This window comes from Amblyraja radiata, chromosome 12 (genome assembly GCF_010909765.2).
Source record: "Amblyraja radiata isolate CabotCenter1 chromosome 12, sAmbRad1.1.pri, whole genome shotgun sequence".
Classification (NCBI taxonomy): domain Eukaryota; kingdom Metazoa; phylum Chordata; class Chondrichthyes; order Rajiformes; family Rajidae; genus Amblyraja; species Amblyraja radiata.
In genome coordinates, this window is record NC_045967.1 from 2,088,007 (window position 1) to 2,102,494 (window position 14,488).

A 14,488-nucleotide genomic window follows, 5' to 3' on the forward strand; every position below is an offset into this window, starting at 1 on the left:
TCTGTTGCCCTGCTCCTTTAGTTTTTTCGTTTATTGTTACATGTACCATGGTACAGTGAATAGCTTTTTGAGTTGTGTGTTATCCAGTAAACATTCACTGCTCCCTCACAACATGGCTTCCTTGTGAGTCATTGGGCATTTCATTTGGTTCTAGAAAAGGCAAGTTAGAGGCTTGCACATTCAAAGGATGGAAATGACTTGAAAAGGGAATGATGAAAGCCCAAGGAAGATCAGATACAAAATATCTGAGGGAGCTTGTCATAGAGGATAATGAGAAATTCCCAAGTAATAAAATTGTTGACATGATGTTTATAAATGAACAAAACTGATTGCATATTTAATTTTTTTTCCAGCGGTTGCTAAGACATTCTTGTGGAAGACAGAAGAGCTGACGAAGTGTGAAGATGCCATTCAATGTGTCCTCCTGCCCAGAGGAGCATTGGAGCAGTGAGCTGTTTCTTTACGCTGTTGTGTACGGAATAATCGTCATTCCTGGGATCTTTGCGAATAGCGTGGCTTTATGGGTTTTAATTGGGAACATCAAGAAGGAGAAGAAGGCAGTGATATTCATGATCAACCTTGCCTTTGCTGATCTGGCTCACATGTTGACCTTGCCCTTGAGGATCTTTTATTATGTAACTCAAACCTGGCCTTTTGGAAAATTTATGTGCTTGTTCTGTTTCTACCTAAAGTTTGTAAACATGTACGCTAGCATCTTATTTTTAGTTTGCATCAGCATCCAACGCTGTGTATTTTTGATCAGTCCATTCAAGTACAGCACCTGGAGACGCAGGTATGATGTGGCGTTCAGTGTTGTCGGATGGGTGGTTGTCATATTGATGTGCCTGCCATTCCCCATCATGCGTAACACAGGCACATTCAACAGCTCGCTCTGCTTTGCCAATCTCCCCATGAAGCAAGTCAAGCTGGCATCTTCTATACTTATGCTCACAGCGGCCGAGCTCCTGGGCTTCCTGGGGCCAATTATCATCATTGTTGTGTGCACCTGGAAAACTGTAGCATCCTTGAGAGTAACGTCAGCATTGCCCAAGGATCGTGGTGGAAAGCGGGCTCTGAACTTGCTCCTGATGTGTGCGGCAGTCTTCCTGATTTGCTTTGCTCCCTATCATATACTGTTCCTGCTCAACCAGTTGAGACAGTTGAACTACATCACAGATTGCTCCGTGAGGAGGAACATTGGCATTCTGCATTCACTGTCACTCTGTGTGGCAAGCCTGAACGCCTGCTTGGACCCAATCATCTATTACTTTGTCACCAGCGAGTTCAGAGAGCAGCTCTCACGGACGGGCAGCTTCCTCGTGCGGAGTCGCCACTTGAGCAGGGAGAGCACGACCAGTCGCTAACCTCCGGAGCGCTCAGACAACTGTGTTAAGTGTGTGTCTTGGGTTTTTTTGTAATGTAAAAACTGTAGGAAACGGAATTTCATTCAAACCAAGTTGTTTGAACGACAATAAAAGGCATTCTATTCTAGTTAAAAGATCAGGGTTTACCCTTGTTCCCTGCCACGTCTCATTACAGAATGCCAGCGGGTTTTTCACATGTTATTGAGGCAAAAACCGATGTAATACCCCACCTCATAGATCGAACAAAGAATGCATTATAATTTCCACCCTATGTGAAAATAGATAGCAGCAGTCAGTTTAAGCTGCTTTTAGTGCTTTAATAGCTAGATAGAAAAAGATTTCTCCTTTTCGATAAACACTTTATTTTTGTAGTGTCTCACTGCTAAGCAAAGAGTCAGTATGATTTTTCTGCATTTACTGTAAGGTCCAAATGTAATTGCAGCTTTCATTCAAAGACATGGAACGTGATCTGTTGTATCAGCAATGCAATGCCAGATGCAGTTCTCTAAAAGCACACAGCCCACACAATGAAGTCACCACTCATTCTGACAGGAAATGTATTGACAGATCAAGCAGTACTAATCATTTCTAACAATTGTACTGGTGGGTTTTTTCTGAGTATTACATGTAGCTACAAGTTTTCTATTACTATTCATAGTCATCTATTGCTGGTGACATTCACAGGAGATCATTTTGAGATACTTGCAATTATGTCAGGGCAGGAGAATGAGGTTGGCAGGGAGGGATAGCTTAACCAAGATTGAATGGCGGAGTAGACTAGGCCGAATGGCCTAATTCTGCTCTTATATTATAGGAAAGATATTGTCAAGATTGAAAGGATTCAGAAAAGATTTACGAGGATGTTGCCAGGACTAGAGGGTCTGAGCTAAATGGAGAGGTTGAGTAGGCTGGGTCTCTAATCCATGGAGCGCAGGAGGATGAGGGGAGATCTTTTGAGGTATACAAAATCATGAGAGGAATAGATCGGGTAGATAAACAGAGTCTTTTGGCCAGAGTAGGGGAATCGAGGACCAGAAGACATAGGTTCAAGGTAAAGGGGAAAAGATTTAATAGGAATCCGAGGGTAACTTTTTCACACAGGTGGGCGTAAGGAGCAAGCTGGCATAGGAGGTCGTTGAGGCTGGGACTATCCCATTGTTTAAGAAACAATTAGACAGGTACATGGATAGGACAGGTTTGGAGGGAAATGGGCGAAGCGCATGCAAGTGGGACTAGTGTAGCTGGGACATTGTTGGCCGGTGTGGGCGAGTTGGGCCGAAGGGCCTGTTTCCACACTGCATCACTCTATGACTCTATCCCATATGATCTTATTCAATGTGAACTACTTTTTGCTCCACGCTGTGCATGCAAGATTAACGTTGTTGATAACTTGATAGCTGCACATTTCTTGCCAATGGTTTGGTAATTTCCTGTTGCTATTTTGCACCCAGCAATTGAAGCACTGTGCATCTGATTAATGAAATAGATATATCGTATTTGCAACATAAACCAAACAAGATTCTAGCTGAGCTTGAATATCAAGAATATTACCATATAATAAAAAGTCAGAATCCTATTTCCATAATTTGAATTGTAAAATTATATGTATGGCACGTCTCACTCTAAGTCACCACATGGCCACACAAACAAAAGGAACATGGGGACCAAGGAAATTATTCAGTTGCAGTGATTAGGGTATTTCCATTATGCCACAGCTGCCACCCACTGGAAAAAAAAAATGCTCAATAAAGCTGCGTGATTGTCAGAACTAAACAAATTATTTTATTTATGGACTAATGAAGTAGAGTTCGGAATATGCTATTCCGACCATAAAGGGCCTGACCCACTTTCACGACCTAATTCACAACCTTTTTTACTCGTGGACATTTTTCATCAGGCTAGAAAAACGGCCCGACCTACTTGATGCCACGAGTACCTACGACTAGCATCACAACCTACCAACGACCTCGTGACGACCATGCTGCGAGTATGAGTCAAGGGCAAACTCGGCAGAGGTCGTGAATTAGGTCGTGAAAGTGGGACAGGCCCTTAACACCTGGAGCTCGTATTGTTGTCCATGCTGAATTCTCAGTAAAATTTGCTCAGTATTTCGGCCAGTTTCTATGCGGCAGCCCAACCAGACATAGGTAATGGTTTCCATTCAGAAAGCTTATTTTGGGGCCTCTGACCTTAGCTGGAATTGTATTATTAAACAGTATATTTACATAAATCCATGTAAAATTTACGATACAGAGACCATTAGGTCCAGTTTAGTTTCATTTAGAAATACAGAGCGGAAACAGACCCTTCGGCCCACTGATCCCCGCGTATTAACACTATCCTACACCCACTAGGGACAATATTTACATTTACCAAGCCAATTACCAGTATGTCTCCAGAGACCTGTACGTCTCTGGAGTGTGGGAAGACACCCACGGGGTCATGGGGAGAACGTACAAATGCTGTGCACAGAGCACCCGTAGTTGGGATTGAACCCGGGTCTCCTGTGCTGCATTCGCTGTAAGGCAGCAACTCTACCACTGTGTCACCGTGCTACCCTTTGTGCTTAGGTAATTTTTCCTCCCACGCAATTTATTTTTGGGTATGTCTTCTATTCCTTCTCCACCATCTACATCATTTATCAAGAATGAGAAGCACACAGGTAGACAGTCAGAACCTTTTTCTCACTGTGAAAACGTCCAACACTAGAAGGCATAGCTATAAGGAGAGATGGGGTAAGATGAATGGAGATGTGGAGGGAAAGTATTGAACACACAGAGGTGGGGGCCTGGAATGCATTGCCAGGGGTGGTGGTGGAGGCAGATCTGAAAGTAGCATTTAAGTGGCATTTAGATAGGCACATGGAAGTGGAAGGAATAAAGGGATATGAATCATGTACAGGCAGATGAGATCAGTTTAAGTTGGCATCATGTTTGGTGCAAACATCGAGGGCCGAAGGGCCCAATTCTGTGCCTTATTGTTCTATCTATGTCTATGGACCATTTCCCAGGAGATGGATGTTCTAGACACAAACTGGAGTAACTCAGCGGGATAGGCAGCATTTTCTAATGGCTTTGAGTCAGATTTTGCAAATCTTGTCATCTTTCCATATTCCCTACATGCCTATTGAGGAATGGTGTGGAGGGATATGATCCAAACATGGGCGGGTGGGACAAGAGTAGGTGTCGACATGGGCAGGTTGGGCAGAAGGGCCTATTTCTTTGCTGTATGACTCCATGCCAAGCATTTAAAAGCAATACAATTAGCTGTAGAAAGCGTTGGGAAAAACAGTAACATTTGAATAATTGCAACTCTTCATTATTTATAATTTGGGGTCAGAGTAAGGCTTTTCAGTATTTTGTATTGTGTCAATTCTTTTGAACGAGAAGACAGATTAGTCCCAACACGTCCTCATGCTCTTTGTTAAAATATTTATCCAGTCCCATTTCAAAAATCATAGGGACAGGACCCAACGGGTCCCCATTGGTCTAGTATTACTCTATAATTTGTTCCCCTGATTTTTGGTTTCTGAACAAGTCCAAGTAAAATTTCAATCATTTGGGATTCCTAGATTTTTTATGGCATTGCCGAACCAAAGTTCATGGTTCCACTTATTTGCTCTGTTATAATCAAACAAAAGACATTTTTAATACCTCAGAACCTCCACGAAGGCTAAACACTGCCTTTCTTGCAGAAAATGGAGCAACCAATATGTGCCCAGCAACATTCCACAACTAGCAATCTTGTAATGAACAAAAAAACTATTACTGATGCTAATTGAGGGATAAATATCACACAGAACACACCATGCTCTCCACAAAATATTTTACACGTATAAAGGATAGAGAAGGCTTTGCGATAACATTTTATCTGTAGGGTTATACTGCTGACAACACCTTTCAACTTCACCTTTACCAAAGTTTCAGCCTAGATGTTGTGTTTGAATATAGTTATTCAACTATTTTTGAATAACTATAGTTGTTATTCCCTGGACATGTTTTCCATATGTTTATTGGACAGATTAAGTATAAAACAGTAACTGGAATGTTGAATACCTCAGTCTGTATCATGAAAGTTGTTTGCTTTAATAAATGCTGATTCTACCTGACATAGAGTAAAATGCTTGGATCATTATTTTATTTATGTTAAGCTGTTGAAACAAATCAAATTACGTTATTATTATCTAAAAACATATTACAATGACAAATTCCCCTCCATTTAATGTTAACAGAGAGTTAACTTTCATAAATATTTTTATAATGATTGAGAAGGGAGGTTATTTGATGCAAAGCTGTCAACATTTCATACTAAACTACACTGCAAGGGCCAGGAAGCGAGCGGGTAAGATCATCTCTGACCCCTCTCACCCTCGCCACAAACTCTTTGAATCACTTTTCTCTAGAAGGCGACTCCGGACTGCCAAAGCTGCCACAGCCAGACATAGACATAGAAAATAGGTGCAGGAGGAGGCCATTCGGCCCTTCGAGCCAGCACCGCCATTCATTGTGATCATGGCTGATCGTCCCCAATTAATAACCGTGCCTGCCTTCTTCCCATATCCCTTGATTCTACTAGCCCCTAGAGCTCTATCTAACTCTCTCTTAAATCCATCCAGTGATTTGGCCTCCACTGCCCTCTGAGGCAGGGAATTCCACTAATTCACAACACTGGGTGAGAAAGTTTTTTCTCACCTCAGTCTTAAATGGCCTCCCTTTATTCTAAGACTGTGGCCCCTGGTTCTGGACTCACAAAACATTGGGAACATTTTTCCTGCATCTAGCTTGACCAGTCCTTTTATAATTGTATATGTTTCTTTAAGATCCCCCTCATCCTTCTAAACTCCAGTGAATACAAGCCTAGTCTTTTCAATCTTTCCTCATTTGACAGTCCCGCCATCCCAGGCATCAATCTCGTGAACCTATGCTGCACTGCCTCAATCACAAGAATGTCCTTCCACAAATTAGGAGAACAAAACTACACGCAATACTCCAGGTGTGGTCTCACCAGAGCCCTATATAACTGCAGAAGAACCTGTCTACTCCTATACTGAAATCCTCTTGTTATGAAGGCCAACATTCCATTAGCTTTCTTCACTGCCTGCTGTACCTGCACGCCAACTTTCAGTGACCGGTATACAAGGACATCCAGGTCTCGCTGTACCTTACCTAACCTAACCCCATTGAGATAATAATCTGCCCCCTTGTTTTTGTCACCAAAGTGAATAACCTCACATTTATCTATATTATACTGCATCTTCCACGCATCTGCCCACTCACTCAACCTGTCCAGGTCACCCTGTAACCTCCTAACATCCTCTTCACAGTTCACACTGCCACCCAGCTTTGTGTCATCCGCCAGCTTGCTCCTAATTCCCTATTCCAAATCATTAATATATATGGTAAACAGTTGCGGCCCCAACACCGAGCCTTGCGGCACTCCACTCGCCACTGCCTGCCATTCTGAAAAGGACCCGTTCACTCCTACTCTTTGTTTCCTATCTGTCAACCAATTTTCTATCCATGTCAACACCCTCCCCCAATACCATGTGCTCTAATTTTAGTCACCAGTCTCCTGTGCAGGACCTTATCAAAGGCTTTCTGAAAGTCTAGATACACTACTTCCACTGGCTCCCCTTCATCCATTTTACTTATCACATCCTCAAATAAATTCCAGAAGATTAGTCAAGCATGATTTTCCTTTCATAAATCCATGCTGACTTGGACTAATCCTTTTACTGCTATCCAAATTCCCGATTATTACCTCTTTAATAATTGACTCCAGCATCTTTCCCACCACCAAAGTCAGGCTAACTGGTCTGTAATTCCTCGTTTTCTCTCTCGCTCCTTTCTAGAAAAGTGGGATAACATTAGCTATCCTCCAAACCACAGGAACTGATCCTGAATCTACTGAACATTGGAAAATGATCACCAATGCGTCCACTATTTCTAGAGCCACCTCCCTGAGGACCCTGGGATGCAGACCAACAGGCCCAGGGGATTTATCATCCTTCAGTCCCATTAGCCTGCCCAATACTATTTCTCGCCTAATGAAAATTTCTTTCAGTTCCTCTATCCCCTTAGATCCTCTGTCCTCCACTTCTTCTAGGAGATTGTTTGTGTCTTCCTTAGTGAAGACAGATCCGAAGTACCCGTTCAACTCTTCTGCCATTTCCTTGTTACGCATAATAATTTCACCTGTGTCTGCCTTCAAGGGATCCACATTTATTTTTCCCTTAACATATCTAAAGAAGCTTTTACTGTCCTTCTTTATATTCCTGGCCAGCTTCCCTTCGTACTTCATCTTTTCAGCCCGTATTGCTCGTTTTGTTTCCTTCTGTTGTCCTATGAAAGTTTCCCAATCCTCTGGCTTCCGGCTACTCTTTGCTGTGTTATACATATTTTCTTTTAGTTTTATTCCATCCCTAACTTCTCGTCAGCCACGGTTGCCTCCTACTCCCCTTAGAATCTTTCTTCCTTTTTGGAATGAAATGATCCTGCATCTTCCGGATTATGCTCAGAAATTCCTGCCATTGCTGTTCCACCGTCATTCCTGCTAGTACCCCATTCCAGTCTAACTTGGCCAGCTACTCTCTCATGCCTTCATAGTCCCCTTTGTTCAACTGCATCACTGACCCTTCCGATTTAATGTTCTCCTTCTCAAATTGCAGATTGAAACTAATCATATTATGATCACTACCTCCAAACAGTTCCTTTACCTCGAGTTCTCTTATCAAATTTGGTTCATTGGACAACACTAAATCCAGAATTGCCTTTTCTCTGGTCGGCTCCATTACAAGCTGCTCTAAGAATCCATCTCGGAGGCATTCTACAAACTCTCTTTCTTGGGGTCCTGAACCAAACTGATTTTCCCAGTCTACCTGCATATTGAAATCCCCCATCACCACAATGGAATTATCTTTGTTATGCCCCTGTCCCACTTAGGAAACCTGAATGGAAACCTCTGGAGACTTTGCGCCCCACCCAAGGATTCTGTGATGTTCCTGGAGGTTGTTCTCAGTCTCCCTAATGGTCGAAAGTGGTTTCCGCTTCTTCTATGTCTATTACCAAAAATTCAAAACCGGTCTCGACTAAAAATAGGTTGCCGTTTTAAAAATTGGTAATTTTTTAGTCAAAGCCGGTTGCGATGCTAGTTGAAGGTAGTTGCCGAAGGTTGCAGGTAGTGGAAGGTAAGACCTCCCTGGTGGAATAAAACTGGGTGAAAAAAAGGTTAATATTAACATAAGCATGTGACCTTTGTCACTCCTGGGCGTGCTCAATCATAGTTCCAGAGTATGCAAAAGCCTCCCAGGTTTTATTTTAAATCATTCTGAACCATGACAGCAGTAGATGTACTTTTAGTAACATCCGCCTAACTAGTTCATTCTCTGCTCTCATGGTTCAGAATGGTTTACACAACTGCTCAAAATGTTTCTCTGTGTAAAGATGGTAAACTTGCAATTTAATCTGAGTTGAAAAAAGACAAAGTTTCCTTTTCCATTTTTTCTCGTGGCAATCTGTACCATTTGCACTCTGTAAGGCTCTGCTTTGATTCCCTGACATAAATAAAATAGCTGTGGTGCAGTTCTCCACAGTAATATGTACAATATTATGGCCACACAGATCTCAGAACAAGGTAGCTGGGATTTGTGACAGGTTGGCCAAACTGATATTGGATAGGTGCAAGTTCCAATATACAGCAGATCTAACTGGGCCATGCATTCAGTCTGAGTTTAGTTCAGTTTTGTTTAGTTTAGAGACACAACATGGAAACAGGCTCTTTGGCCCACCGAATCCGTGCCAAACATTGATCACCCGCACACGAGTTCGATGTTACCCTACTTTTGCATCCTACACACTAGGGACAATTTACAGAAGCCAATTAACCTACAAATCTGCACGGCTTTGGAATGTGGGAGGCAGCTGGAGCACCCAGAGGAAATCCATGCAGTCACAGGGAGCACATATGGAATTCACATAGACAGCACCAGAGGACAGGATTGATCCTGGGTGTTTAGCACTGTGAGGCAGTAGGTCTACCACTACACCTCTGTTCATCAAGCTGTGACACTAGAGAAGGATAGATTTTAATGAGCTCATGCAGGTTTATTGACCAGCAATTGTCAGTCCATAAGTGTTCCATAAAAAGAGTCACAATGACTGAATGGCGACTCGGTTTAAATACCTTATTTGGAGGATTGCTTTCAAAGCCTTGCCCAAATTCATTATCCTTTGAAATAATGAGCAATGGCCCTCCCTCCTTGCCGAAGATAGTCACAAAAAGCTGGAGTAACTCAGCAGGTCAGACAGCATCTCTGGAGAAAATGAATTGGTAAATTTCAAGTCAGGACCCTCTTTTGACTGAGTGTCAGGACAAGCGGAGAGAAGTTTCTGGAAGGCCACAGCAAGGAAGTAACTAGGCCGCCATTAGCCAGCCAAGGCAGCCAATGCAGGATGTTGAGGCTGATCATGTCTGGATCACTACTGCTGCCATGTGCCAGTGAGGGGAGCAATAGGAGGATAAGACAAATTAATGTGTGGCTGCGGAGTTGGTTCGGGGGACAGGGATTTGGGGCAGAGATGACCTATACAAGAGGGACGGGTTGCACTGGAACTGAACTGCCTTAAGGGCCTGTCCCACTTGGCCGTCATTTGCGCGTCATGCAGATGGCGCGCAAAGATTTTGTACATCACAAAATCCGGCAACGCTGCGCACGGCCGTGCGTCACTGCCTATGTCATCACGCAACATGCACGCGCATCGTGTGTCGTGACGCATAAATGATGTCGCGTAAATTACGCGCAAATGACGACCAAGTGGGACAGGCCCTTAAGTTTCTATGTTTCTATTTTGCTGTGAAATTCAGTGTGTTGCTGAATGAGGAGGCGGGACAAAGATTAAAGCAAATGTCTAATTGGCTGAGCGAAAAGCAGAGTAGCAAATTTAAAAAAGGCATGGTGCAGTGGCCTGGGCTGGGTTTTTTTGGGGGGTTTTTTCCCGTAAATGTTTTTTTATTAGATTTTTAAACAAATGTACAATTTACAAGGGAAGGTAGAAAGCTCAAACAATTTAAAAAACACTTAAACAAAATTATCAAATTAAAATATTAACATTTTTATCTATAATATATTCAACCTCCTGCGGTGACCAGCGTTGACAGAAGGCCTTCACAGTCCCCGTGGACACAGCGTGTTCCCTCTTTAGGGATACGTGGCCACGGACGTAACCCCAGAAAAGGGGCAGGCAGCCGACCGCTGTGTGGCCATCGACTGCCCGCTGCCTGGACCCGCGAATTGGCCTGGGCTGTTGGGACTGGCAATGTTGAGTTGAGTTGAGTTAGAAACATATAACAAAAAAACATAGAAAATAGGAGCAGGATAAGGCCATTCAGCCCTTCGAGCCAGCACCGCCATTCAATATGATCATGGCAGATCATCTAAAATCAGTATCCCTTGATTCCTTTAGCTCTAAGAGCTAAATCTAACTCTTGAAAACATCCAGTGAATTGGCCTCCACTGCCTTCTGTGGCAGAGAATTCCACAGATTCACTCTTTGGGTGAATTTTTTCCCCCTCATCTCAATCCTAAATGGCCTACCCCTTATTCCTAAACTGTGACCCTTGGTTCTGGACTCCCCCAACATCGGGAACATTTTTCCTGCATTTAGCATGTCCAGTCCTTTAAGAATTTTATATGTTTCTATAAGATACCCTCTCATCCTTCTAAATTTCAGCGAATACAAGCCCAGTCAACCCATTCTTTCATCATAGGTCACTCCCACCATCCTGGGATTTAACCTGGTGAACCTACGCTGCACTCCCTCAATAGCAATAATGTCCTTCCTCAAATTAGGAGACCAAAATTGCGCACAATACCCCAGGTGCAGTCTCACCAGGGCCCTGTACAACTGCAATAGGACCACCTTGCTCCTAAACTCAAATCCTCTCGCAATGAAGGCCAACATTTCATATGAAGAAAGACTGGATAGACTCGGTTTATACTTGCTAGAATTTAGAAGATTGAGGGGGGATCTTATAGAAACGTACAAAATTCTTAAGGGGTTGGACAGGCTAGATGCAGGAAGATTGTTCCCGATGTTGGGGAAGTCCAGAACAAGGGGTCACAGTTTAAGGATAAGGGGGAAATCTTTTAGGACCGAGATGAGGAAAACATTTTTCACGCAGAGAGTGGTGAATCTGTGGAATTCTCTCCCGCAGAAGGTAGTTGAAGCCAGTTCATTGGCTATATTTAAGAGGGAGTTAGATGTGGCCCTTGTGGCTAAAGGGATCAGGGGGTATGGAGAGAAGGCAGGTACAGGATACTGAGTTGGATGATCAGCCATGATCATATTGAATGGTGGTGCAGGCTCGAAGGGCCGAATGGCCTACTCCTGCACTTATTTTCTATGTTTCTATGTTTCTATGCCATTAGCTTTCTTCACTGCTTGCCGTACCTGCATGCTTGGTTCTAGTGACTGATGTACAAGCACACCCAGGTCTCGTTATACCTCCCCTTTTCCTAATCTGACACCATTCAGATAATGATCTGCCTTCCTGTTCTTGCCACCAAAGTGGATAACCTCATATTTATCCACATTATATTGCATCTGCCATGCATCTGCCCACTCACCCAACTTATCCAAGTCACCCTGCAGCCTCATAGCATCCTCATGACAGCTCACGCTGCCACCCAGCTTTGTGTCATCCGCAAACTTGGAGATGTCACATTTAATTCCCTTGTCTAGATCGTTAATATATTGTAAATAACTGGGTCCCAGCACTGAGATTTGCGACACCCCACTAGTCACTGCCTGCCATTCTGAAAATAACCCGTTAATTCCTACTCTTTGCTTCCTGTCTGCCAACCAGTTCTCTATCCATGTCAATAGCCTAACCCCAATACCATGTGCTCTAATTTTGCACACTAAATACACCAGATACACCACATCCACTGGCTCTCCCTTATCCATTCTACTTTTTACAACCTCAAAAAATGCCAGAAGGTTAGCCAAGACTGATATCCATGCTGACTTTGACCGATCCTTTCACTGCTTTCCAAATGCACTGCTATTACGATTGAGAGTTGAGTTGAGTTGAGATGAGTGGTGCAACTTCAGGCTTTGGATCAATAGTCTTTGGAGAGAAGGGCTGAGGAAATGAGCCTGACCTATCTGGAATAAAGGGCACTTCTTCTGGTTGACTGGCAGTGACTAGCGGAGTTCCGCAGGGGTCAGTGCTGGGGCCGCTACTCTTCACATTGTATATTAATAATTTGGATGAAGGAATTAAATGCTTTGAAGCCAATTTTCCAAGATGGAGGGCCAGGTAGTGTAGAGAAATCAGGGACTCGGCAGAAGGACTTGGACATGCTGGGAGAGTAGGCAAAGAAGTGGCAGATGGAATACAACATAGCAAAGTGTGCATTTTGGTAGTAGGAATAAATAAATTAATTATTTTCCAAATGGGGAAAGGGTTCACAAATTAGAGGTGCAAAGGATTCACAAAAGATTAATTAGCAAGTTGAATCAGGATGAAGGAACGCAAATGCATTTATTTCAAGAAGACTAGCATATAAAAACAGGGATGTAATGCTGAGGTTTCTATAAGGCACTGGTCAGCCCACATTTGAGTATTGTGAGCAGCTTTGGTCCCATATCTGAGGAAGGATGTACTGGCATTGGAAAGAGTCCAGAGGAAGTTTACAAGAATGCTCCTGTGGATCATTAGATTATCATATGATGAGCATTTGATGGTACTGGGCCTGTACTCGTTGGAGTTTAGAAGATTGAGGGGGGACCTCACTGAAGCTTACCAAAATGGGAAAGGATTGCATAGAATGGATGTGGAGATAATACTTCCACTTGTGGGAGCACAGCCTCAGAATAAGTAGGATGTAGTTTTAAAGGAGACCTCGTTTTAAATGGAGGAATTTCTTTAGTCAGCAGGTGGTGAATCTGACTAAAGAAATTCCTTTTTTATGATTGTTTTGTTAGGGACAGGTCTGGATATTGGGGGACAGGTCTGGATATTGGGGGACAGGTCTGGATATTGGGGGACAGGTCTGGATATTGGGAGAAGGCCTAGTTGGGTAGTTTGGGAACAGTTGCTATTGGGTGTCCACAGATGAAATATGTGAGACGTTTAAAGGCCAGCTGATCAATGTCCAGGATCAGCATGTACCAGTAAGGAGGAGGGATATGACAGCAAGGGAGGAGAACTGTGGATGGCCAAGGAGGTTAGGAACTTAGGCAGGAAGAAAAAGGAAGTGTATGTGATGTTTAAGAAGATGTAATATAATGTGAGTAGGAAAGAACTCTAGCAGGCGATTAGAACGTGCCTTAAAACCACCTCCATCGTGCCAGTGCCAAAACACTCCACTGCGGCGAGCCTTAATGACTTCCGCCCAGTTGCACGTACTCCCATCATCACTAAGTGCTTCGAGAGGCTGGTCCCGGCACACCTCAAAGGCTGCCTACCCCCCATACTGGATCCCTATCAGTTTGCCTACCGCAAGAACAGGAGTACGGAGGATGCCATCTCAACGGCACTTCAATCCGCCCTCACCCACCTCGACAATAGAGACACCTACATGAGAATGCTGTTCATCAACTATAGCTCAGCATTTAACACCATTATCCCCTCAAAACTGATCACCAAACTCAGCGACCTGGGCATCGACTCCTCCCTCTGCAACTGGATACTGGACTTTCTAACTAACAGACCCCAGTCAGGCAACCACACCTCTTTAACCCTCACCCTGAACACCGGCGTTCCACAGGGTTGTGTGCTGAGCCCCCTCCTCTACTCCCTCTTCACCTACGACTGCACACCTGTACATGGTACTAACACCATCATCAAGTATGCAGATGATACAACGGTGATTGGCCTCATCAGCAACAACAATGAGTCGGCTTATAGGGAGGAGGTCCAGCTCCTAGCAGCATGGTGCACTGACAACAACCTGGCCCTTAACTCCAAGAAGACCAAGGAGCTCATTGTAGACTTCAGGAAGTCTAGGGGCGGCACGCACACCCCCATCCACATTAACGGCACGGAGGTGGAACGTGTTTCCAGCTTCAGGTTTCTGGGGGTCAACATCTCTGATGACCTCTCTTGGGCCCACAATACCT

General features: G+C 43.7%; 1 protein-coding gene across 1 annotated transcript; it reads left to right on the plus strand.

Annotated features, from left to right (window-relative positions):
• Positions 1-359: 359 nt before the first annotated feature.
• Positions 360-2,142, plus strand: LOC116979363 (putative P2Y purinoceptor 10). The gene has a single exon (XM_033030963.1). It carries the CDS (start codon positions 405-407, stop codon positions 1,362-1,364), a length of 960 nt encoding a protein of 319 aa, XP_032886854.1. The 5' UTR covers positions 360-404; the 3' UTR covers positions 1,365-2,142.
• The last annotated feature ends 12,346 nt before the right edge of the window (positions 2,143-14,488 follow it).

What these genes read in the sequence shown, in the direction of transcription:
- LOC116979363 (XM_033030963.1), top strand. Translation starts at nt 405, where the DNA reads ATGCCATTCAATGTGTCCTCCTGCCCAGAGGAGCATTGGAGCAGTGAG.